This window comes from Corapipo altera, unplaced genomic scaffold, assembly GCF_003945725.1.
Source record: "Corapipo altera isolate COAL_440 unplaced genomic scaffold, ASM394572v1 55, whole genome shotgun sequence".
NCBI lineage: Eukaryota > Metazoa > Chordata > Aves > Passeriformes > Pipridae > Corapipo > Corapipo altera.
In genome coordinates, this window is record NW_020884882.1 from 7527324 (window position 1) to 7553368 (window position 26045).

A 26045-nucleotide genomic window follows, 5' to 3' on the forward strand; every position below is an offset into this window, starting at 1 on the left:
AGCACTGTGGTTTTCTGCATCACTGCTCAAAATCAAAGCATTCATGGGCAGAATAAAGAAAAAATTCTTCCTATATAAGCATTTTTCTTCTGTTGCTTGAATCCAGTCTCTTGATAATCAGCAATTAGAGAAAAGACAATAACAATCAAATGGGAGTTTGCACTTACAGAAATTCAAGCTATTTATTGCACAAGTTATTCAGACACAGAAAGCTGTTTGAAAACCTCTCAGTAAATGAAAGAAGCTGCTATTTCTGAAAGCTGAAATTGTATTAATAGAGATTCTGAAGAGTCTAAAGAAGAACACAATCCATTTGGAACTGATTTGGTCTTCTGAGAAACCAGAAAGAGTAAATAGGGGGATTTAAGGATCTTCCCCTCTGTGAAAATGCATCACTTTTTTTCAACTGATATCCAGTCTCCAAACTGTGACTGTTCACACTTTACAAGCAGAAAGACCAAGGCAGAGGCTAGGAAATGATAAATTATGATCATTTCCACAATCAGGGGCTCCAGCTCTCATTTCCTCAACCCTTTGCTTGCAGACATGGAGTTAAATACTCAATTCCTGGACCTCAGGGACAGAAATAGAATAGAATCTCAAGATCATTAAGGTTGGAAAAGACCTTCAAGATTATCGAGTCCAAACATTGACCAAACACCACCACGCCAACTGAACCATGGCACTAAGTGCCATGTTGAACACTTTCAGGGATGCTGACTCCACCACTTCCCTGGGCAGCCCATTCCAATGCCTGACCACCCTTTCAGTGAAGAAATTGTTTCTGAGAAGATCAATAATGGATAGAAAACCCAGCAAGCCCAGGGGGACCTCTCACAACACAGCATTTTCCTTCATTTTCCAAGGGAGTTCAAACCAACATCTCATTTTAACTCCAGCAAGCTGCCTGCTCAGAACACCTGCTCATGTGTCTGCATTGCAGCCAGACATCCTGGGAGTGTCCAAGGACAGGTTGGACGGGGCTTGGAGCAACCTGGTCTAGTGGAAGATATCCCTGCCCGTGGCAGGGGGTTGGAACCAAAGGATCTTTACTGTCCGTTCCAACCCAAACCGTTCAACGATTCCACGACCCCTCCCGTGCCTGTGTGCTGTCGGCTGCCGCCTGGCAACGGGAGCGCGGGTTTCCATGGAACCGCAAACAGAGCCGGCTGCGCCTCTGCCCCGTCCCGCGTCCCGCCCCGCTCCGACCGCGGCTTCCCGGGGAGAGGAGCCCGCAGGACCCCTCCTTTGGGTGAGAAACCAAAAAATACAGGGGAAGGGGCAATCGCAGCAACTTCTTTGCAGTTTGTGACATCAGATACTGTGTCTCAGTCGGACTAGCGGAGGTGCCGGCCCGTGTCCCCGGGAAACCACACGCACTCACCGCCTGCTTCTCCATGGATGGTGGGGGGTGTTCAGAGAACTCTGCCAGGGACAGATGTGTCCCATCCACACACCCACCTGTGTGACACGACCTGCTCTGCAGCGATGGTGTCATCTAAATCATCTGAGTGTATAAAACACACTCACCCAATGCTTTGGGAATATGGTGGATGGATTTACTGCATTATCTTTTAGAACTATCTGCATGTTTACTTTGGCATTTTAGATTTTTTTTTTTTTTTTTTTTGCACAGTAGCTTGATGCAAGGGAAAAACACTGAATAAAGGTTTTGGTATATTAAAACCATGAATGCCTTATCTATTGATTCCCATGCTACTGGCCACTGGTATGTAGTTACTGGAACATAAAAATGTCAGAGGAACTAATATATGCCAAATGATTCTAGCAATAAAGCATTTTTATTTGCATTATTGAGCTTAATAATTATAATTAGCACAGCTAATGCTTCTGTAGCTTTTGGCATTATTTCCAAAGTGATGTGCAGAAAACCTCTTAAAAACCAAAACAATCTCAGACTAAAAGTACCTTAATAAAATGAATATTTATAAGTTAATCTTAAAAACAGTTTCCTACATTTAGATAAAATTATATTATAAAGCACTTTTTATCTCTGAGGATTGCACTGACAATTATTTACCATATGCCAGTATCCTCTGTCTAATCCTGCTTTTCAGTCTTATTCCCTGTAGCAGGATTTTAAATCAACCACAGGAACAAGAAAATTTTTATGAAAAGGGTTTCAGATCAGAGAAATCAAGGTGTGCACTGAGGGCGGAGCCTCCAGGTGTTTGCTGCAACTGCTCTGCAGGTTTCACAAACTCTATTCAACCAAATGCCTCAGGTGTTTGACTGCCTTCCCACCCCTGCCCTGGTGGGGCTTTCTCCAAAACTCACATCATCAGCAGGGGTGATGTTGTTCCAGGATGTAGATGGGAGACCCCTAGAGAAAAATATCCCCTTACATTGAGCAAAGTTCAGAGAGATTTGAAATCTGAGTAACCAGTCAAGGAGGCTTTTGGAAAAGGTACTTCAAGAACTGAAGAGGAGAGAGAAAACATTTGGGATATGTTCAAGCAGCCTAAATTCTATCTCAGCCTCTGTGTCTCACCAGCAGTGAAAGTTTGACACCTCCAAAGAATTGGATACTAATTGGGCAGCTGCAGAAACACAGCCAATAGGAAACACAAAGCACCAAGGACGTACATGGAAATTAGGCCAGATGAGTTTAGCTCAATATACATAAAAACTGGAGGCTGTTCAGAGCAAAAACTGATGCTCTAAAATAGCCTTAAAACTAGTGCAAGAGGAAGAAGATATTTTCTACAGTTCTTATATCAGTGCAGATCAGGAATGGTGCCAACAGCAGAATTGCATCAATTGAACTAATACCTCACTGGGCTGAGCTCGCTGCCTTTGGTGATTAAAGGATAACTTTAACAATGGTCTATCTGTACTTTGCAAATGAGATCATTTCAATTATGCCTTTTCCCTTAGGACCCATAGCAAAACTACAAAAGAGACTGGAGTCAGAGAAGAGAAAACTAACCTTCACCAATTTGCCAATCTAAAAGGAAACACAACGGAGTTCATACAACATGTCTGTGCTGTCCAACAATCATTCTGCCTCATCGCAAGAAACCCACAATGCTGAAACAATTACTGGTAAGAGCTTTAAGGAGTAAAAAATGCAGCTTGTGAACTAGTGACAGGAGGCTGAAAAAGCATGGGTGTGGATCTGAACTGGTGACTGGGTGGAAAAAGAGACAAGGTTGCTTGTTACCTCCAAAGTGTTTTGTCATTCATTTGCCTTCAGTGTGTGTGTAAGGAAGACTGTGTTTTACCCAACTTTCACATAAGCCAGGGATGAGCATCTCCTTTGGGGGTCAGAGCACAAATGTTTTGCAGTTTAATGAAGCTTTTTGTTAATTCCTACAGACATTAAAGGCTCAGTGGTTAAGATCCAGAAAGCCCCTAGGCCTACCACTTACCACATCAGTTTCTGGCAGGTCCCAACTGATTGATTTGTTTATGGTTTTCTTTGGGCCAGGGTCAAGGACACCATCTCAACACACAGCATCAACATCTAAAAGTCTCTCTTCCAGCCCTGCAATGGAAACCCGCCTTGTGCTGTCAGGTAAGGACACAATGCTCCGGCAGCTTTCCCTTGTTCAGTCAAAGGAGAGGCCTGTAGTCAAATTCTTCCGCCCACAAACAGATGAGGTGTGTAAAACAGCTGCAGACTTACAAAAATCCCTGTCTGAAATCCTCAGCTGATCATCAGATATGGTCAAGTGACAGAAACCATACAGAGGTCTCAGTTATATCACTGGATTCTCATAAGCCCTATCCAGCTCCCTGCTCCAGCACCATTAGACACCTGCAGCTGGGAGCACAGCTGCCCACCCTCCAGGAGTGATGCAGCAGATCACACTCCCTTTGCACTGGGTCCTGATATTCTGCTTCACGTCTTCTACATCCTCATCCATTTGTTTTTTGCAGAAAGCTCTGATGAGGATGAAGAAAACCCAAAGAAAAATCCATTTACAATCCCATCAGATGCTGATATTTTTGCACTAAGGGACAAGGAAATCAAAAAGGCAAAGGCGGTATGTATACATGCTCTAGGCCAATGTATTTAACAAGCACTTACTAGGGCAGGCAATCAACCAATGAATACCAAATTTTAGTGCATGAGAGATCAAAAGATCACTTCATGAAAAACCTGGGGATGTTCAGCCCAGACAGGAAAAGGCTCTGGGAGACCTGATTGCATTCTTTCAGTACTCAGAGAGCGCTTATCAAAAAAAGAACAGCACCTTTTTACAGAAACAGATAGTGAAAGTACCAGGGGGAATTATTTTAAACCTAAAGAGAAGAGATACAGATTAGATGTGAGGAAGAAATTCTTTACTCAGAGGGTAGTGAGGCACTGGAACAGGTTGCTAAAAGAGGTTGTGGCTGTGCCATCCCTGGAAGTGTCCAAGGCCAGGTTGGATGGGGCTTTGAGCAACCTGGTCTAGTGGAAGGAGTCCCTGCCCATGGCAGAGGTGTTGGAACTAGTTTGTCTTTAAGGTCCCTTCCAAGCCAAGCCATTCTGTGATTCTCTGGTCTGACTGTTGCACATGGTCACACAGCCTGGCAGTAGTGTGGAAAGAAGCAAGAGGTCTTTGTTTCTGAAGCACAGTGGGAGGGATCCAAACAAGCTTTAGCAAGGCCTCCTCACCTCACACTGATGACTGATACAGTCTGGTTCTTGCTTGGGTTGAAGGTCACTATATAAGTACAGGGAAGAACTTGGGAAGAAGTGCACTAAGGATGTCTGCTGAGGGATGTCCTCAGCATAACTCATGGCCAAACCGTGCAGACAGCAATGAATTACACTTCAGTCCATAAGAAAGCACTGAGCAGGAACAACCTTTTCCTCCAGAAAGGTCTAGAGTGGGTTTGAAAAGATCCTCTCAATCTGAACTTGGTGGTTTATGTGCCATTGGGAAAATTGGACTGAGTTGGTTAAGTGTGGGCTGTCCTGTTGTTCCCTTTAACTAAGGGACTTATAGGATGAATCTCAGAAAATTTCTGTTCACTCAGAGGAATAATCCAGGAAGGAAAAATGAGGACACTGAGTAGGCACAAATTAGCACAGCTGGTGGACGGATGCAGAATACAAATCAACATACTAATGAGAACAAGAGCTAAGGAATTTAGCTTTTCAGTTACCTCAAGAGAGAATATCACTAGGATTAGTCAGAAAAACCAGGCAAACATGCATCATCAGAATATCAGCAGTCTGCAAATTTCTAGACTGTGAATAGCTACTCATGGCTTTAAAAACCACAGCAAACAAAGCACACAATCAAACTGTCCACATATCTGACTTCCCACAGGAACATGAAAGGAAGAAGACCTTGAAAGTCCATGAGAAAAATACTTACTCCACTAAAATAAAAGAAAAAAGTGGGTTGATGAAAGCTCTGAAAAAGGAGGAAGAAGAGGAGAGCAGAAAACAGGCAACAAGTGAAGAGAGACTGAAAGTTCTTCAGGAGATTCTCTCACGGAAGTTAGGCATGCAAAAAGGTGCAGAACAGTCACTGTCTTTGCAGTGGTGCTGCTCAGCTGGGTAACAGCCTAAGGCAAAGAGGGCATGGGAGGAGCAGTTGGCTCTGGCTCACTTTGGTGAGGTCTTGCAGACACGATAGTTGGCTGTATCTTGCCAACCTTTGTGTGGCTGAACCATCTCCATCTCATGCATTCACATACAGAGCATGTGGCACTCCCTCCACAGTAGCCTGGGTTCCACTGTCCTTCACAGCAGCTGGGAGCATTCAGAATCAGCTGGGAGTCACCTGAGTTTGCAGGACCTTCTATAATAGAAACATTTCTACCAAGCTGACCTGAAGTTGGATTTTAGTGGATATAGGCCTAAATTTTCTACCTCTGACATGAGCAGTAGCTTTCCCATTAATGTCTAGAGGACAAGGACCTGATTCCTGGCTCCATTCCATCTGGGTTTACTCCATGAAACTGATCCTAAACAAGGATTTCATACTCCATATAAAACTGATCCTAAACAAGGTAAAAACTCTAATATAATAACCAGTATTGCTGACTCCAATGCCAACCAGATCCATACTCATGGCAGCCCACATATTCACTGTGTTTTGCCTTGGCCATATTTTCCCCTCTAGTCTAAGCAACTTTACATTCTAATTTCAGATTATGCATTAGAAAGGGAAACCTTCCATGGCTACTTAAATGACAGAAGAGAGATCTTTTTTCTTGAGGTACTTTGCTTTTAGAATGTTACTTTCTGTTCATTTAATTACTCTTCTCTGTGTTGCTTTGTTTTGGCATTTTTTCCCCTGAGATGCACTGCCTGCAGATCTTTCCAAGGAGGCACATATCAGACCTCATGGATTGACTGTCCAAGTCCTGTGTTACAGACACTAATAGTCTGTAGCCCAGCAATTCCCAATCAAGAAATAAAGGAGCATATGCCATTTGCATAATTCCATAGCCACCCTGCAACCATTTTAGTTGTTAGATGCACAGATACCCTGACCTTTTGACTCCTGCTGTTCTATACACACTCTTTAGTTTCACTGCTTCTTTGTTATGTTCCTTCTGAAATAACCCCTGGCCTCTATATACCTCTATGCATTAAGACACACACCTTGGTTTTAAGTCCTTACCCTCTCTGCCAACAAGTATCAGGTAATACAGTAACCAAGAACAAAGCTTAACCAATGTACCTTTAAAATCAACCAACCAATGTGACTGTGCTGCCTTTGGGGTTCATTTCAGTATGCCATGGCAGTGAAGCGAGATGAGATTAAAAAGATGGAAGACATAGCAAAGAATGAGGAAAAAAAACTGGGAAAGGCTGAGAAAAGGATGGAGAAGGATGCTGCCATGTTTGAGGAGTTCCTGCAGGAGAACCAAAATAACTCTGTCAAAGCCCTGAAAATGTAAGGAACATTGAACTGTGTGCTCTTTCGTGCTGGACACAGGAGATTTTCTGCTTGACCCTCCTGCAGGGTTTTTGACTATGAAACACTCTTGATTTTCCCAGAGTTACAGTCCTGGTGGCACTTTCTCCCCACACATTCAATAAAAGAGAGGAAGGAGAACAACAGCCAGGGAATACTGTCATTGCAAAAGCCCTTGATCTGGTGGCAGCAAGAAACCTGCTGCTGGCCCCACCACTTCCATTCTTCTCACAACACCCTTACTAGGGGGAGATGCCTCTGCTCAACTCCTCAAAGCAGGAACAGTCCCCTCAGTGAGGCAAGCTGAGCACTTTGGCCTATTACAGGTATCACAAGGGCAGAGCAGCAACTGATGCTCAGCAGCAGCCAAATTAGGGAGATCTTAACACTGGGATGCCATACTCCTTACCAAGAGAAGTAGGGCCTTGAGGCAGGGAACAAAAAACACCTGGGATACACCCGTTACACAGACTTCTAGTGCTTGTATCACATCTTTTTTGCTGTTTCATACGCACCTCAATTCACTACTCACTACTAAATTGTTTAATGTCTTATATTTATGCATTCTTTCCTAGGGCCAAAGAAGAAACCTCAGCAAAGAGAAAGAAAATAATGGAGCTCCGGGCAATCAATTCCCAAATAACGAAGGTCCAAGGGTAATAGTTGCTCATTATTCCTGCTTGGCCTTTAACAGCCCTTACCCTGGTGTACTTTCACAGTCCTTGGGGGTGAAAGATTTCCAAAAATGTTCCATTTTAAGAGTCAAAATGTTTCGGCTTTTGTTTTCCAGATGCTGGCTTTGTTTCTAAAACAACTTGACTAGTTTTTAATAATATTGTTAAGAAGTGTAAACATTCCAAAACCAAAATCAAATGCTTAGTGTCAGATTAAAAACCAAACAAAACTAAGCAATGCATTTTAATGGACACCTGTGGAAAGACAAAAGAAATAACTGTAATGACCATTATGAGTTGAGCTGGCAAAATTTCTCATTCCTTTTCAAGTAAAATTCCAAAATTAGCAAGCCCAGTGACATATCAAGGCTCTGGCCACAGAGACATGACCAGGCAGCTTCCACATGAGGAACCACAAAGAATATGCAGGGCAGATTCCCATTTGTTTTTGCATGTCCATGAAAATATGTGTCCTCTTGTCCCTTCTCTGGGTTAAGCTGAATATCAAGATCAAGAAAGAAGGTGTTCAAGCAGAGGCTTTCCTCCCTGCTAACAAACTTTGTCCACTTCTCTCAATCCAGTGATATATCCAGAATTCGGGATACTCTGCAGGAGTACAAGATGTACAGGGACATCCTCTATCAGCTGTCTCCAAAAGAGTGGCAGAAGGAACATGGAAAAAAGCACACAAAGGATAAGGATTTGAAAACAGAATCCAGAGCTAACGAAGGGAGTGCCTCATCTGCCCCCGGGGCAGAGCAGGGTGAGTGCCAAGAGTGCCAGGGAAGTGCTGCCTGCTCCTCTTTGGGACAGCCCCAGGCTTTGAGTACATCTCTTCTTATCTCCAGACCAGGGTGTGACAGCCAGGACTGCCCATACCGACAGTTTTACAGATATGCCAAGTTCCCTGCTGTATTCAGAAAGTTTGGATTCTAGGTCACGTGATATCAGGCCACAGCTCAAACAGTTCCTGAAGCCTCTTTTAACAAGAGAACCGTAAGTACAAGACAATGCAAACAACACACTTAAATACTGCAGAGAGCACTCAGTTGACTGGGAGTCAGCAGAGGGGAATCCTACTCCTCACCTTTGCTGTGGGTATATTGAGAGCTGGGGTTTATTGGAACAAATCCAAATACCAGTAGAAAACCATCAGGTGTGCAAGTCAGTACCTCTGTGCCTACTCCAACAGGGCTCTGTCCTTAAACCCTCTGCTGAGAGCCCTGCCCCAAGTGGAGCTGGCACTCAGATGATGCAAACAAAGGGTTTTTAACCCCTCCATGGCACAGGGTGACAGGTGCAAGTGAAGGTGATGAGCAGACTGTGCTGTGAAGAGCAGCCAGGCACCTCTTGCCCCCTCTTTCATCTCTTGTGCAGAGGAAGAAGCACTCAACAAGCTTCTCCCAGGGCAAGTAAAAACTGCAGTCTCCCCATGGTGGCTACACCATGTCATTTAGGAGCAGTACCATGTCTCACAAAGAGCACAAGGCTTCTACATTTGTGCTGCTGCTGCCTGAGCCTTTCTAATAAGGCTCTTACCTTTGCCTTCTCTTTGTCCAAGAGTCAAAGCCTCCCAGTGAGTTTAAAGGCATTTGGATCAACACCATCAGTTCAGGCTCACATGTCATGTCCCAGTCCCACTGGGACAGCACAGCCTGGAGCAGCACAAAAGGCAGCTTGCTCATGGCCTGTTTGTGTGACCCCTAGATCCTACTGACACCCAAACAGGCCACAGCCGTGGGGAGGCAAATATGGGAATGTGCAAAGGACTGTAGAGGAGCAAACAGCAATAGCAAAAAACCCCAGTGTTCATAAGTCACTAACAAGGTCTCCTGTGAGCTCTCATTTCTCTAAGGGCCTAATACACAAAATGCTTTTTCAGAAGTTCCTTGGAGGATGCAGAAAATGAAATCAGCTCGGATGAAGATGAGGTCAGAAGCCCTATGTTGAAATATTTACATTTTCGGTTTGTCCTGTGCCATTTATTGATATTACTAATTTCCCTCACCTTATAACCATTAGTTATGGTACTGAGGAGTTACTGTAGCCACAAATTATAAACGTATGTTTATACATTCATAAAAGTTCATGTTTTGGCAATATGTATTATAAATAGTTTAGTTTAACTTTCCTCCTCCAGTTTCCAAAAACCTGCCATCATCTCTAAGCTTGTCATCCCCCAACCTGATATGACATTATATAATGGAAGATTTTTAAATTAGTGAAGTTACTCGTTTATGTCTGAAATTGAAGCTTTCCTCTCATAAATGTTTGAATCACTTTTTACCCCCCAAAACGCAACTTGTTTTGGGGGTGAGCTGCTGAGGCAGAGTAAAGCTACACACATGGCAGGAAGGTGGGAGACATTTGTAAATGGACAGCCACGGACCTCTCTTGATGGAAGAGTGTTTGAACAGCCAGGGATGGTGCAGAACAACCTCCAGAGGCTGGAGGAGAAAAAACACTCATCACATGTGTTTTCCACCCTAGGAACCTGAGTTGTATTTTACTCATCCCGAACAACTGCTGATTACTTTCATGAAGATGCAGGATGAGAACATATCCTTCATCCAGAATTCCCAGGATACTGAGGAAAGATGGAACAAGGTCCAGCACACTTTCATCACCACACACGAAAGCATGTAAGTGTGATCCTGCAAGAGATGGGAAGGGACCCCTCTGCCCACCACTAGCACCTCACTACCTGCAGAGCACATGTAATGCTGTTCACACAGCACACAACAGAGACTGTTGTGAGCTCCCAGGAAAGTGTCCCATCTATGTTTAATTTAGAAGACAAGGCTTGAGCTTGGGACTAATTCCTTAGTCCTCGAGGTGCAGACTAGGGAACTGATGCATTTAGCATCCTGGAGTGGATATGAGACAGAAGCATTGTGTAATTCTCATAAAGGAAGATCAAAGGAAGAAACAAGGCAATTCCTGGAGTGATCCAGACCAGCACCTACAATGACTCAATGCAAAACCTTCTAAGAGGAAGACAGAAGGGAACCCAAGTGTCATTGTAATATACTATTTCAATGGCAGCTAGACACACATATTCCCATTTAAAGTGTAATTTATCCCCTTGTGAAAGTTTTTAAATTTGGATCCCCCATTGACTATTAAAAAATCTTAGTTTAGCTAGGCTACTTTTTCCTTCCTCACACTAGCACAGAAACTGTTTTTCCAGAAAAAACAGAAGCTCTCAGGGCTGTGGGTGCAAGTTTCCAGAAAAAGCTGAAGTGTTACCTCCATCTGCCGGCAGCAGAAGGGATGGGCCCAGGCTGGGGGGAGCAGAAGAGCCCTGTGTTTCAGAGATGCCCTTTCCAAATACCTCCTCTCTCTTCTGGCCTAGGGAGAAGGAGTTAGCAGAGCTGAAACAGGAGGTAAACGCCCTGCAGTCTGCTGTCGCCCAGGAAGAAGAGAGAGTAGCAGATCTGAAGCTCAGAGTTCACTTCTTTTCCTGTGGAGAACATGAAGCTGATGACCAGGTACACACTGAGATCAAGGCAAGGGGGGTTCACATGGGCATAAGTGGTTCCTCTCCACCAGCCATATCCATATCCTGGGAAAAGAGCAGGCAGTGGGTTCACTGGGCAGGGATCAGCACTATTTCCCAGCAATGGAGCTATAGCAAGGGCAGGTTTAGGGCACTGCTGAGACAGCAAATGTGTCTGCTCCATGCAGCTGCTATGAGGTGAGAGCAGGGGCCATAAAGACACCTGGGCAGCCAAAACCTGCCCCAAGTCACAGGAAAGCTGGGAAGATGAGACCAACAGGAGAAAGGCTCAGTAAAGCCATCTGTCCCAGCCACTGCTGCTAAGCCAACTGCAAAACAAGCAACTGAATCTTGTTGAGGAAATTAAAGTTTTTCCTTTACTGACTTCCTTTGGTTTTGGAGGGATATTATGGTTCTACTGGGCAGGACCCAGATGTGCCTCTTACATAACCTCCTCTTACCTCTAGGACAAAATGCTCGCAAGCCTGAAAAAGAAGGTGCTGGAAGTCTATTCCCACTGCACCGGAGACAATGAGACAAACCTGAAGACAATTGAGATGCTAAAAGTAATAGAAAAACAGCTCAATGATTTACTGGATAACCTGGAGGGAATTCCATCATCACAGATAGAAAAGGCTCAGAAAGCCATAAAAAAGGAAAAGAGGGCAAGGTAAGGCAAGACTCTCTTCTGGAAAATACCTCTATTTTTAAATGTTGACAGCCAAAAGAGTCAAATCAACCCAAGAAACTGTAGCAGCAATCTGAAATCCCATGTGACCAATCCATACCATTTTTCTTCTGTAAGGGTTCCACATTCATAGAACTTGAGTCTCCTGAGCAGTGAGCAGCAGCTCACAGCTACATTAGAAAAGACCTGCAAGCTACATTGGAGAAGGGAAAAATCCAGAAGAATAAAAAACACCAAACCCACAAACAAATCAGACTCAATGATGAGAATCATAATTTTAAGAAGACTATTTACAGTAACAATATTTAAACTGATTAAATAGAAAATTACTCCTTTTAAACTGATTAAATAGAAAATTACTCCTCTAGTTAATACACTCAAAGTCTGCCATGCCCTGATATTTTGTCAGGTGTTCAATAGGTACATAAGATTATTTCACAGCAATGACAGCTTTCAAATGTTTCTTCTACAAAACTCTTAAATTTGACTTGTTTTATTAAATAGTAGCCAATTAACACAATCAATTCAGGTTCCAAGATAAGACACATTCCTTCTGGCCCAGTCACTCACATGAAATTTCCCCTCAAAAATTGCAAAGATAGATGAACTGCTGACAGTATCAGGCCATCTTCAGGTGAATGAGAATAGTCTGAGGATTTAAAGCCAGAGCAGTGATATTTCCCTCCTGCTTACTCTTTCTCTGTATCTTTATTCAGCTTTGGAGTAGAAAGGGTGTGGTGTTTCTTCCTGATGTTCTGTGAATGGGTTTGCACTCTTAAATTACAAAATAAGACACACATTTATTCTATGCTGGGGATGGAGGAGAATAATTCAGGGAAGAACCTGACATCACATAACCCACACCCCAAATAAAAACAAACCCAATCAAACTAAAAAAAAAAAAAAAACCTTCAAAAAGCATTTAAAGTTTTCCTCAGGATCACAAGGTTAAGAATTCAGTTCCTCTGGGCCTCAGCATTCCACAGCTTGATCCCATTTCTGTTCCAGCGCTTCATTTCCATAGGGAATTGGAATCACTTGCCAGTATTGGCCTCCACTGTGCCCATTTGAGCAATGTGTAGCTCCATGGGTGTAAAACCCGCCTATAAACATCACTCACCCACAAAGCTGGTGGGCATCCTGGTCAACTGCAGAGCATAAGTCACCTGTTGAAGGTGGCACAGAGCATGTCTGCAACAGAAAACAACTGTCCAATAACTCCATTTCAAAGCCTGACATGCTTTTTTCCACTCATCACTCCAGAAAGAGTAGGACCAACTGCGGTCAGCGCTTCTCCATTACCACCTTCCCACTAACAAACTCCAGCAAAGGCTGCACCCAAACCCCTGTGCTCTGGTGGTCCTACATGGTTACATGTAAGGTGTGATGTAAAATGTAATGTTAGATGTTCATGCTGTGTGTCAAAAGCACATCTGGTGTAGCTGCATGCTGCATTTAACTCATCCTTTATTTCCTCCCTTCAAAAGGCTCAGAGAGGAAAAGCTGAAACAGAAGCAGCAGCAGGAGGAAGGATTGAAAAGGGACGCGGAAAGATTGCAGGCAACTGTAGAAAAAAAGGTAAGTGCAGTGATTCTCACCTCAATAGCCCACTTCAGGGAAGCTAGAGGTACCTGAATAGCAAGTGTTTAAGGGAATAGTGTTACTAGGGGCCTCCACAGCTGTGTGGGGTGGCACCAATAGCCAGGCATAGCACAGTTTACAATTTACAGGAGTGATGTAACTTTAGCCACTGCTGGGAAGTCAGTCACAGTGCACTGTCACACTCTTCCAGCTCAGTATCCTTCCATTGTCTTTCTCCTATCCTTCTCTCGACCACACGGCTCCCTCCATTACTTGCCAATTCTCAGTAAGCTCATTTCAACTAATTAACTTGGCTGCATTAAACAAAGCAAGAACACTGGCAAATGAGGAACTGGGCATGAGCAAGACACACCTGACAACAGCAGCAAGACCCTCAGTCAGCTTCGCCATCCCATCAAACCACACCTTTTCTGACACGTTCCATATTATGCCAAACTGAGCTTCAGCCACGGCTCCTGCTGCACCTTCCACAGGCCAACACGGCAGCGAGGACACCCCAACTCTGTCACACATCAAAGCACTGACAGCATGGGTGACAGAGAACAGGTGCCATGAGTCCCTGCCCTTCAGCCAAGAGAAAACAGAGGGTTCTGCAGGCTCCCGCTGGTATTTCTTTGGCCTTCCAACTTCCCCTGCTCTTCCTGAGACAGTACAAATGAGGCTTCAGTCATGAACCAGTTGTAGGTACAACAGTACATTGTAGCAGCTGAAGCACGAGCACACACGCAGCCTTTCAGATGCTTCACACGCACTTTCTAATACAAAAAACACACTTAGACACACTGCAGCCTGCCTAGAAAACAGAGAGCAAGAGGCCACAGCCCCTCATGAAGCAGCTTTAGCCATGTGGTTCAGACACACCAACACATCACTGATAAATCCACATCTTCTTTCTCAGCAGAATGGCAGGAAGCCGGCGTTTCATTCCATCCCACCTGCCAGGAAGGAGAAGACCACCCAAGAACAAATAGATAAGGAGAAGGAAGAACAAATGTATTATTTCTCTTGACAGCACTGCCTCAATCACAGCACGTAGGGCTGAAGCTTCTCTAGAACTAGTCTTGTAGATCTACATTCTGGCTTTGCTCAGTTGAACAACTTCAGTCCCATGAAACTTCCTTCTTCTCCTATTCAAAGACTCCAGGGAAAATTTGCAACCTCTTTTCCTGCCCATTGATATTTTGCCTAAGAAAATAAATAAAAATTCTCTTGTTTTGCTTCTCAGGCTCCTGCTAAGCGCCAATGCTTTTCTCATTCAGTGTTTAATGCCAGTAGCTCTATGCCTACAAACCCAAGCAGAGAGATCTATCACAGTCCTGGGTGACAACCCTTGTTAAGGCACAACTAAGTCAGGCACCTGCTAGACACTTAAGATAATCACAAGTTTGTTGAAGGGCTATAAAAAACAATGGCTATGCTTTAATCCAAAGGATGGGTTTCATTACAGACTCCACCCCACTACTGTGGAAAAGACGCAACCAAAGGAAAACCACAGGCTCTGCAGAAATCAAGCTGCTAGTAATTAGCTTTATGTCAGATGCATCCAAGCAAAGAACAACACCCAGTGACAAACTGACCATAAAAAAAAAAGCTTTATTAACCCTTTTGCACCAGCAGTTCTTCAGGTATCCATTGCCAGCAATGGACTCCAAGCCAAGTAATCCAATTTTCTGCCCCAAGAGGTTAGCACTTTACATTCACTTACAAAGCTGAGTGAGGTACATTTTCAGAAGTAGAAAGATTTGGTTGCAAGTCCCATAAAAAGATGGAGTGTTCCTTGGCCATTTTAATAGAGTAAGAACTGGTATGGTCCTTGAGAACAGAATAATGCAGGCATTGGGAGCTTGAGGTGTCTCAGCTTCCAGGGAGAGCATGGTGACCATTAGAGCAAGACCAAGGAGTCCCTGGAGCACAATTCCTTCTCAATCTCTCTCTCTCTCAGGAGTGGACTCCATGCTGCAGTCACAGCCACTGGGTAGATCTCATCTACCAACAGTTTGGTTTGGAAACCCAGCCTGAGAAGGTTAAGACTTTCCCTGGACATAAGCTGTAAACTCAGAGTGAGAGGAACAGAGAGACCTCAATGCTCAGTTAGGCTAAAGATAGAAAAATAAAACTGGTTCAACCAGAGGATATAATACTGCCTACAAATCAGGAGCTGAAGTTCAATGTAACCTGTATGCTTTTTTCCTCCCCAAGTCTTCAATCAAAAAAAGCATTTATATGGACACATACATAGTTCAAAAGGCACAGGAAGTAAAAGCATTTCTGAACAACCTCATGTGAATTTAACATCAGTATAACTGTAAAATAAATAAATATGTGCAAGATTAGAAAGATCACAACGTTCCCCTCTGTGACATATCTTATTTTGTAAAAACAAAAAGAAATACACATACGTGCATACACACACCTCACTGAGAATAAAAAAAACAGTACATACAGCCTTTTATCAAACTCCTATACATACTTTTATAGGCATTCAGAACATCACCATAAGAAACATTTAAATTACTACCTTAGAACGTAACCAAAGGTGGTTTTTTTCCCCTATACAACCCTATACTTATTTAGGTGTCTGCAATCCAGGTAAGTAGAGTACATACAGCCTCTCCCCCCAGCCCCAAGAGAAACTGCAGTTTTTCAGTGGGGCAAATCTCTCTGGGTAACAATTCTTTTCCCCTCACAAAATACTCTGACAACTGCATATTCTGTAAACCAGCCGTGAGCTGCACGTGCATGTGGCACTCTGGGATAGCAATAAAGAACATGTGTTAACAGTGTTCCATTAAAAAAAACAAAAACATCAAACAACTCAAAATAAAATAGTAGTGGCCAGTTCACAGGTAACTTGGCAGCGGTTTATAGATGAGATAAAAATCAAGGTGCTTAAATTTACAAGACAGTCAACATTCCTCCCAAAAAAGGGAACACAAAGATAAAAACAAACCTCTCTCAGATGCTGTTGGACTCTTAGCTAATCACTTACAGTGAGTACAGTTCTATTGCAGTTTTCTTTTTCAAGTTTTGCTGGAAGAATTCAGCAAAGTATTTGGGACGTGGGAGTAAGGAAAGGGAGAAACTCAACATGAGCTACAAACTGATTCACAGCTAAGTTAACATTTAGAATCTAGCTTTCTAAAACAAAGATTTTAGAGCATTTCATTTTCATGGCATAGAACGTTAATTTTGTTACATGTGACACTTTATTCCAGTTTTCTGCCAAAACATGGGCCAAAACAATTATGGGTTTTGTGTGTGGAAAACACTTGCAAATTTTAGCTCTTAATTGCTTGATGCCACTGGCTCCAGCAGGAAACCAATGGAAAGAAAGTTTTAACTGTCATAGGCAGGATTATAAATTTGCACTTGTTAGCTGTAGAATACTTGGTTTCCTGTGAAAACAGTAAATATTACCTCAGTTTGAAGTGTAATACAGTACTTCTCCCTGAAACAACACTGTACAGCAGTCTGCCTCAGCCTCCCCGACCACCAGGCAGACAGGGTATCTTACACAGGCACATCAAGTGGGATTTACATTTTTTAAGAAAATCTTTCAGCTGCAACTGTCTTTAGCAAATCACAAAGAGTGCAACCATACTTCAGTTCTCCTACTTTTCATATTTTCCTCAGAAAAAAGACCCATATAGTTATCTCACTCTGTCATGATTGCCCAATTTGTTTTCAAGTAACTGTTCTTAATAATGGTCATTCCAGATCCTGTAAGTTTATTGTGCTTCCAGTGAACTGAGAGTTATCAGAACCTGCATCATCTTCAGTGGAATTGTGTGGTTCCTGTTAAAGCAAACAGACAGCATGAAGAGTTCAGTACTTTCACCTCTAGATGCTTTTAGTGCTTATCAGCAAGATTACCTTGACATTTATTCAACAGCACAGCAATGTTTTGAATGGTTCAGGGGAATCCCAAAGCTTTCCTACTTTGGGGATCCACCCAAACAATGTTGCCACAGTTATTCTGTGGAACACTTCAGATGAGCATTTAAATTTAAAATTGCTATTTGGTTTTCCTCCATTAACTCTCTACCATGGCAAACAACTCTACTCTTCTTGTATTTCCAGGTTTAGCACAGTAAGGTGCCCCTCCTCAATAAAAAAAGCTTTATTTTCCACCCAGGAGAAGCCCACTTGGCAAGAATAGGTGCATTGCAGAGTTTATCAAAACTGAGGGCCCCTGAGCAGGCTTTGTAACCTGCATTCCCATATGGACACCACTCTGAAATCTAGGCAGAAGATTCTACTTCCCACTTCCTATCCTTCCTGTAGCCTGTTACATTCCAATTCTGATTCTTTCTTGACCCACCTACTATCTGCAGGCTGGGATCAGAAAAATAAGGAGGGGGGCACTTCAGAATAAATGAGTAACATTTAGTTATTCATTACTCAGTAACAGAGGAAGAGAAACAACCACCTATGATGTGTCAAAGGTTAGTAACAGACACAAGATAAATTGTGCAGTGCAGCTCTCTGCTTACCACTTCGTGCGAGTGAAATTAAACTCCCAGTGGAGTTTAGGCAGAATGTGAGTGTTTACAGTAAACTGTCTTCACTTTCAAGCAAGGTAATAAAAGCCAATGGCTTGACGTGCTGTACCTGAAGTATGTGAACAGGTAAATCCACTGTAAGCTGAGAATGTGATGAGGAGGACTGGGAGCTCAGCTGAAAGGGCAAATCTCCCTCTCCTGGGGAATCATCCTGCGAACACAGAAATATGATAAAATTACATGACCCCCAAGCATCTCAGCACAATATGGCAAATTTCACTTAGCCTCATGATCTTAAAAAATCTGCTAAAGCCACTGCATTGTACTAGTAAGGCCTAGATCTACAAACATGTAGAAAGCTAACTACCACTTAAATCTGAACCCAACCCAGAGTACAACCTATTATCCTGTCTTCATCAGGACCACTGCCAAGACCTGAAAAGGAAGGAATAGTTCATCTTCCAACAAATGTAACACTCAGAAATGTCAAACAAGTTTCACCATGTTTGCATAAAGCTGATACTTAACATAAAAGTTACAAACTTTCATGTTTGTTATGTTACAAACACCCCTCAGAAAACTAGACTGATGGAGAACTCTGCCCATAGCTTCCTCCATACCATAGTTGTTTAGAAGTAGAAGGAACTTATCCCTCTGTCTGAATACTACACAGATATACACCTGGCCAAAAACTATTACCTTTCATGCTCCTCTAATCAGTCCACACCAATTACTAGGTTGTTCGGGGTTTTTTTAAAGCTTCATTTCAACAGTTTAGAGAAATAACAGTTAAGGCTGAAACTTCCTTTTGCAGGAATGTTTTCAAGTCAGCCTCATTTACTTACTTTAATATTTATTTATATTTTGTCTAATTAATATTTATACTTAAGTATTTACTTTACTTAATATTTACTTGTTTTAATATTTACTTTGTAATTGAGATGTGGAATAATGTAAGAATACTGCAGAGCTCATGATCTCATCCAGGGGCAGTAGTACCTGAGTTCACAGTCAAATTCTTCCACAAATGTGCCAATTTCGGTAACAGAGAAGATGAGCATGTTTTTTTCTCCTTAGCTCTTACCTGAAGAAGCTGAATTTGCACATACTGAGCTCCAGTGGCAGGGTCCCTTATTGTCAGCCCTCCATTTGGCAGAACTATGTTGCCACCCAGTCGACTGCCAGGAGTGGATGATGAAAAGTTGGTAGGGCTTACTTTACCACATTTGTTTTTCCTCTGACCAGAGCCAGACGCCCCTAAAAGAGAGCAATTTTAGTAGTTAGATGGTCAGAAACAATTAACCAAAGCGTCCTGCTAGTACTTTTCAATTTTATGCAGCTATTTACACTACACAGCAAATACCTGCAACAGTGCAATATAATTAAGCACCATCTGACAGTGGCTAAGAGCTGGTGATCTCCAGCTGCTGAGTGAGCATCTTTTTACATGAACACCATTAAAACCACATCACAAACTGCTAAGCTTAGGGCTCACCCCTGTGGTAGCACAGAAATACTGGTATATTTGCGGAGATATAGAAAGGAATTAGGAAGCAGGATTGCATTTTCTATTTTTAATTTTGCAATTCATTTCCTGAGAAGTCATGCACATCATTTTTCTAAACTGTAAAAAGAGCATAGTGAAGCTCATCTACTTTCAGAAAGATTTCAAGGACTGTTGGGTAGAATGGGCTACACAAATACAATTATCACAACCTTAAGCTTCTTTCAGTTTAAAGCAAGATAAATCAGCTGCTGTATTACAAGCTGAAAACCAAAAACCTAATCAAAACAATTGCAAGGATACAGTCCTGTCAGCTCTGTGGGTTTTTGGGGTCTTTTTTCATCTATAATAAATGAAGGGCTTGCATAACTTCTTTTTAAACACTGAACTTCCCTCCATAGTATTCACTCAACCTAGTTAAACCAGTCAGAGATACAAGACACTCTAGACCACTTAGAGAAGTAGTGGGTAGCATTAAGGCAATAGCTGGTGAAAGGTGGACTTGAAAGACTTGAGTAGGAACAGAAACAGGAGTTTTCTGAGGTCATTTCAGAAGACATTTGTAAAATGTAATAGCCTTTTTCAAACTAACACCCAAAACACATGGTTGATGACACGTGCACATGTCTAATACAAGGACACTCAGGACTGGCTTCATAATGCACTTATCCTTCCATGTGACAACTCACGGAACCAGACAGAATTTATACAGGTATGCATTTTACAAATACACAAACACAACAGTTCTCAAATCAGAACTAGTCTCTGAACTCACCTCAAAAATTACTGCCTTGATTTTTAGAGGAGGAAGGTCTAAGAGACAGCAAAGTGGAACTAAACTCTCTCTCCATATATGGTATTCATATCATAAATATATGATACTCCACCCCAGCCCCAAAGGTAGACACAACTCAAACATCTGAGCTCGTGCAAGTCTAGTGAGCCATGGACCATGTTTGACCTGACAGAGGAGTAGTGCATAATTCACATCAGATGGCTTTGAGTCAAACTACAGCTTAAGAGGAAGAGGACACATCTGGAATCATGACCTAAACCACACCCTGCACAAGAACTCCCTACAAGGCAAAAATCTAAGAGAGAGGTTTGAGTATTTCCAGATAATTAAAAAATAAATTCTTTAACACTGTATAGATACTATTACTAAGAGAAACATACAAGCAAAATTCCAGCTGTTTTTATTGTCTGTACTGACTGAAAGAACGCATTAAGTAAGAGCAAAAGCATAAACAACAGAAAGCAAAGTGACCTTAATTTTTTTTTGCTTTAATAAGAAAATAAAAAGCAGATGAAGAGATGGAGAGCTAGTGTCTTGTTAACAACCATGAAACATATGGTACAGCTTTCTTTGTAAACTTACTGTGAATTTGATATTCCATGGAATGTGATTATCCAGAGTAACAGATGGTACACCACATGCATAATTATTTTAACCAGCAATATACTGGATGGGACATTTAAGAATGCTGCTCAGAAACCTGCTCCCATTGCAGTGCCAAAAATCCTAAATAATTGCTTTTAGTAAATTTGACAAAATTAATGGCTTCTCACCTGTGCTGCTGCCATTCCCTTTTTGTTTCTTTTTCTTGGCTAGCTGAATGGCTCTGTAGTCTGTTCTTGCAGACCCACTGCTCTCCTAGGAAAAAAAGAAAAAAAGCCCAGAGATGTAAAGTTTTTGGAATCAAGAACAAAGCAAGGCAATGAACACAGACTAATGAGTTCTCAAATGCAGTTACCTTCTATGCTGCAAACACTGAATTCTAGTTTCCCTAATCGTTTGATTAGTGTTTCAACAAATTCCCTATGTGTGTTCAATATTTGGAGTTCAACACACTAAGAAGTTAGGTCCACATTTATAAACGTTCAGATTTTAACATATATTTACTTTATAATGTAAACAGTCTGCAGCAACACAGTGAAGGAGAAAGGGAAGAGTACTTAAAACAAGAACCAGGACCGAGAGTAAAATGTTGCAGTTACTCTTACAGCCCAAATCTTTCCCTGGAATGAAATGCACAAGATATATCACATATTCTTGGGTACTCCTGCAAATTCCATTTCAGATGGATGGCTGCTTATTTTGAAAGGTTCTTCCTCTACTGTCCCCACCAGAATTCCAGTATTTCTTAAGAGAACTTATCACCACACTGAATCTACTTGTGACAACACACTACTACAACATAACATTCCATACCCTTTGTCAAAAAAGAGCCAAAATGCATGATCTGCAAAATCTGAGAGAAAGGTCTCCCTCTAAGTAGCAAGGGATACTCCCACAGTCAGGCTGTCTCAGTCAGCTAGGGGTAAAGTGAATATAGTTACTCCATACCAAAAACGAGCTGCCAGTCACTGCCCCAAGATCCATTTCCTTCTGTGCACTGTAGCTCCCTGGAGGGTTGGAGAAGACAAACTGTGTCACTACTTTGCTGCCCTCTTGTTGACCGACAACGTCTGAGCAGGGAACCAAATTCCGCTCAGCTTTAACTGGTGTGAGTAACTCAGGCACATTGGTACCGCCGAGGCTGCTGGAAGGAGTCAAAGTGGCCGTGTCGATGGTTAAATTATTGCTGGATGTCAGGCTGTGCACATCTTGACTGGAGTTCCTCACCGACAGGGACGCCAGCGAACCCAGGGCTTCGGCATTGACAGTCTGTACATCATCCAAGTTTAAAGTGCTTTGCTGTAGAACTGCACCGCTTCCCAGCAGGAGAGAACTGTCCAGGCTCTGGGGCATGTCACTGCTCGCCACCAGGATCAAGGGATCGACTGCCTGGCTTAAGGAATTGGTACTGGCGGGCAGGTTTCCTCCCAGTGTCGAGCCCACCGAGGCAACATCGATGGTGACAATCCCAGAGTTCACCAGCGCCATGTCTGTTGCAATTCCAGAATTGTTACTAGACACATTGGAGAACAGGGATACAAGGTCTATGTTGCCGAGATCACTCTGCCCTGGACTAGTGAGTTCACTGCTGGGTGTGAGGGAGTTGGTTGCTTCGAGCTGAGTTAGGAGATCTGGAAGAGAAGAGTTTGGTTATAAGAGAGACCTTTCAATCAGGCAATGGAGAAGAAAAATAGGAATGATCAATGGAGGAAGCTTAAAATTCTGTATCCTCAGCTTACTAAAACACTCCCCAACTTCCCTTAAAGCAGATCTAAGAAAAAGCAGCTTACTGAAATAAGTTCACTCCTTTACTGAGAAGTTTCAGTTACAAAAGCACTTGCCAAAAAATAACACTGAGACAGTCCAAGCTAAGTCAGGCTGTAGAGGAGTGGAAAAAGGGGTGAAAAGAGAAGTTCTTTTAGACCTTGCACTACTCTAGAGATGGCACGGACAAGGACAAGTTCTACTTCATTAAAAAACGATGAAATTTCTCACAATTTCACACAGGTCAAGCGCAGGTATCACTTTCTAATACTCAGAGGTCCCACTGAAAATTTTAGGGAAGGGAGAAACCAACTCCAGTTTCAGTAAAGATTCTGTCATTCATATCAATGGGACTAAGATTTCAACATTAGTAAATACACATCTTCCTTAACCAAACATTTAATTTTCCCACTGCACCCCCCAATAGCCTGAAACAAACACCTTACCTGGGCTGAAGTTATGCTGTTTGACCATGTGTGTCTTCATACTGTGTTTGGAAGTGAGCAGTTTATTACAGCTGGAAACAGGGCACCGAGTCTTTAATGAGTCCACATCCTGAAGATGTTTTTTGGAGTGAATATACAAACTACTTCTTGCTGAAAATTTTGCACAACAGCCTGTAAGAAGATATACAAGGCTTTGAAATTTCATCTAATTTCAATTCAGTGTTCATATTTAGTGTCTTAACAAATCACAGTATCTCTGCAGAACTCTACTTGCTATTTTGCAGTGCCTGTGCATACGCACAGAGGACCCAGAAGAAATCAATGTCTGAGTGGGTAGGACAGTTCAGCAACCTGTTTCTGACAGAAAGAAACCCTGAATTCATCCAATATAAAGCACAACCTTTCCACACTATGGCATTTTAAACTCTTCATGACAACTGCTGGCAAGACCATAAAAAGGAGATACAATCACTAAGTAGAGCTTCTTGACTTTATAAAGCAGAATATTTCAGATCAGACTCAAAAATCTCTGTTCCTGGAGTCCTGCTGAAGTGATGGAGGTTGTCAAGCTAGAGCACAAACTACAGTTTTCTCTGTAATCCATAACTTTGGGAATGATCACTTGTTCAGTTGCAATGTCTTCTGTTTAGTTTTACCTCTTCAAACCCTGTTAGAAAGACTCACTCTAAATGGTTCCAATCCTGTACCAAGCTCACATTTGGGGAAAACACACACACTCTTTAGGCAAAAATACAAACTTGTCACCAGTAAACACACAAGAGTGGAGCAATACCTTCTACTGGACACTCAAATGGTTTTGTACCAAGGTGAGTTATACTGTGGCCTTTCAAGTGTTCTGCTCTTGTGAAGGACTTCCCACAGCCTTCTACTGGGCACATGAATCTCCTGTCATCTTCATGTTTCCTACAGGGGAAGGAAATTTCCATGATTAAATCCACTGCTGCTTAGGTACTGGAAAAAAAAATAAACAAACAAACAGCCAGCGGCTTAGGACAGCATAATCAGAAAAAGCTTCCTTTACCTTTTATGTCTCAGAAGCTTGGACATACTGGTGAAAGACCAGCCACAGCCTTCAAAGTCGCAGATAAAAGGTCTTTCACCTTAAGCAAAAAAAGATTACCTTAACTATTAAATATGAAAATACACACTGCTGCTAGAAAACATCAAAACCTGCTTAAAATAATTTAAGACAGAACAACTCAGCCACTCTGTCCTGCAATGCACTGCAGAGTATTGTCATGCCACTACACCTTTGTACGGTCTGGGCCTCCAGGCTACTGCATCTTTTCCTGTGCATCAAAGATCACAGATCAGATTTATCAATCCACCTCATATTAATCTGAGCTATCTTGAAGGTGCTTTAATAACCAATAAATAAGAGCATTACTGAAAACAGAAATGTTCTTTCCTGTTTTCATGACCTGTGACTGCATCTTGATTACCATACAGAGAAGTATGTGAAGTTGATTTTCATCACATCTGTGAACTTTAACTTAACAAAAGTAACACTTAAGAAAACACACAAAAAACCAAAACAACACTGTAAAGCCGTGAAACCAGAGGACAGTAAAGCGTACACACAAGTGTCTTTAAAACATGAGAAGGCTGTATTTCAGCTTAGCAGTGGTCCTTGCAAGTCAGGAGTGCTTGCTTGAGTTGAAATTTACCTTCTTGCTGTTCCCAACCTTGGCACATACGCTCCACATGGTCTGAGAGTTTTTCAGCTGTTTATTTTGACCAATATTTTGAAGGTCTATGAATTTGGGAGTAGAGCTGGGATAGTTTTGCTGGACAGAGTGCACAATGACAGAAGCCACAGCTTTGCATGTCCCTAACTACTTTGCATTTGGCCAGTTGATTCAGCGGACTCCTACCCCTTCCTCCCAGAAGGCCAAGAATCACTGACTCCAAATAATTCCTGTCACCCTTCCTCCCTTCATGACTTTCAGTTTTTCCAGCAAACCGAAGTCCACTCTCCACATAACTATCTTCCGTGTACTTCCCCAGGTACAAGTCATGCCTGTGAATACCTGTGTGACTCCTCATGTGGATTTTCAGTCTGCAGGCTTTGTCATACTGCTTGTTACAGCCAGGGAATGAGCAGGTGAACTGCTCTTGCTCTCTGAAGTGGGCTCGGTTATGGGAGAATAATGCACTCATTGTGATAAACGTTCTCTCACAGCCTGGGGAGAGAAGGGAAACAGCAATAAAAATCAGGAAAACTGCACTCTTTTCTCCCTTCCAGCTTTTAGCGAGGCATCTTCATGATCCTTTTTCCAGGACGTTACATCCGGGAACATTAAAAAAAAAAAAAAAACAACAAACAGTGCAATCCTAAACTACGTTACTCTGAGGAAATACAACTGTTTACCCAAGGCGGGCAATGAAAACCCGCACAGCCCGGGTTAAGGTGCCCCACTGGAGAGTGGTGCTGTGTCTTGCCGTGCTTCACAAAGTCACGGGAGCAAAGGCGCAGCGTCCTCCAGCTGCCAAATTAGATGGAAGTCTTTGATAACTGAGGTGAAGTCTCAGGGGAGACCCCTCGGAGAGACGAAGGAAGGGCAGCGGGGAGGACAAGCGAGCTGGGATCCCGGTTTTTCTGGGCGGGGGAGGGAAGGCAGCCCATCCCCAGAGGCGGCTTACCGGGGAAGTCGCAGCGGTAGGGCCGCTCGGGCTCCAGGTGGCTGCGGCGGCGGTGGGCGGCCAAGCGGGCGGCGCTGGGGAAGCGCTGCCCGCACGCCTCGCACTTCTGCGCCGCCTCCTGCTCGTGGGCGCGGCTGTGCGCCCGCAGGTTGTACACGGTGGTGAAGCGCTTGGCGCAGCCCGGCGCGGCGCAGGCGAACGGCCGCAGCTTGTCGTGCGAGTGCAGGTGCCGCCGCAGCTTGTAGGCCGTGGCGAAGGACCAGGCGCAGCCCGGCACGGGGCAGCCGAAGGGCCGCGCCGCCGCGCCCCGCCCGTCCTCGCCACCGCCGCCGCCGCCGTGCGCCGACAGTCGGTGCAGCCGCAGCTGCTGCTTGCGGGGAAAGGCCTCCCCGCAGCGCGGCTCCGGGCACGGG

At 43.1% G+C, this 26045-nt stretch overlaps 2 protein-coding genes across 2 annotated transcripts in view; one reads left to right on the forward strand and one right to left on the reverse strand.

Annotated features, from left to right (window-relative positions):
- Positions 1 to 1127: 1127 nt before the first annotated feature.
- Positions 1128 to 14573, forward strand: CFAP100 (cilia and flagella associated protein 100). The gene is made up of 16 exons (XM_027640853.1): positions 1128 to 1252; positions 2899 to 3066; positions 3452 to 3538; positions 3904 to 4010; positions 5289 to 5478; positions 6118 to 6185; positions 6706 to 6869; positions 7466 to 7546; positions 8146 to 8327; positions 8413 to 8560; positions 9447 to 9495; positions 10055 to 10206; positions 10920 to 11055; positions 11531 to 11733; positions 13239 to 13329; positions 14255 to 14573. Exons 2-16 carry the CDS (start codon positions 3000 to 3002, stop codon positions 14360 to 14362), a joined length of 1833 nt encoding a protein of 610 aa, XP_027496654.1. The 5' UTR covers positions 1128 to 1252; positions 2899 to 2999; the 3' UTR covers positions 14363 to 14573.
- A 353-nt stretch (positions 14574 to 14926) lies between these two features.
- Positions 14927 to 26045, reverse strand: part of ZXDC (ZXD family zinc finger C) — an 11696-nt gene continuing 577 nt past the window's right edge. The window contains exons 2-11 of the mRNA XM_027640300.1: positions 25633 to 26041; positions 25020 to 25172; positions 24011 to 24089; positions 23762 to 23892; positions 22969 to 23139; positions 21707 to 22389; positions 20929 to 21013; positions 18940 to 19112; positions 17965 to 18066; positions 14927 to 17148 (exon numbers count right to left, since the gene is read on the reverse strand). Of these exons, the coding sequence (XP_027496101.1) occupies positions 17062 to 17148; positions 17965 to 18066; positions 18940 to 19112; positions 20929 to 21013; positions 21707 to 22389; positions 22969 to 23139; positions 23762 to 23892; positions 24011 to 24089; positions 25020 to 25172; positions 25633 to 26041 (2073 nt within the window). The 3' untranslated portion in view covers positions 14927 to 17061. The remainder of the gene's footprint in view (positions 17149 to 17964; positions 18067 to 18939; positions 19113 to 20928; positions 21014 to 21706; positions 22390 to 22968; positions 23140 to 23761; positions 23893 to 24010; positions 24090 to 25019; positions 25173 to 25632; positions 26042 to 26045) is intronic.

Coding starts and splice junctions, on each gene's coding strand:
- CFAP100 (XM_027640853.1), top strand. CDS start 3,000: ATGTCTGTGCTGTCCAACAATCATTCTGCCTCATCGCAAGAAACCCAC. Junction 6,870..7,465: donor TCTGTCAAAGCCCTGAAAAT/GTAAGGAACATT, acceptor ATTCTTTCCTAG/GGCCAAAGAAGAAACCTCAG. Junction 7,547..8,145: donor CAAATAACGAAGGTCCAAGG/GTAATAGTTGCT, acceptor CTCTCAATCCAG/TGATATATCCAGAATTCGGG.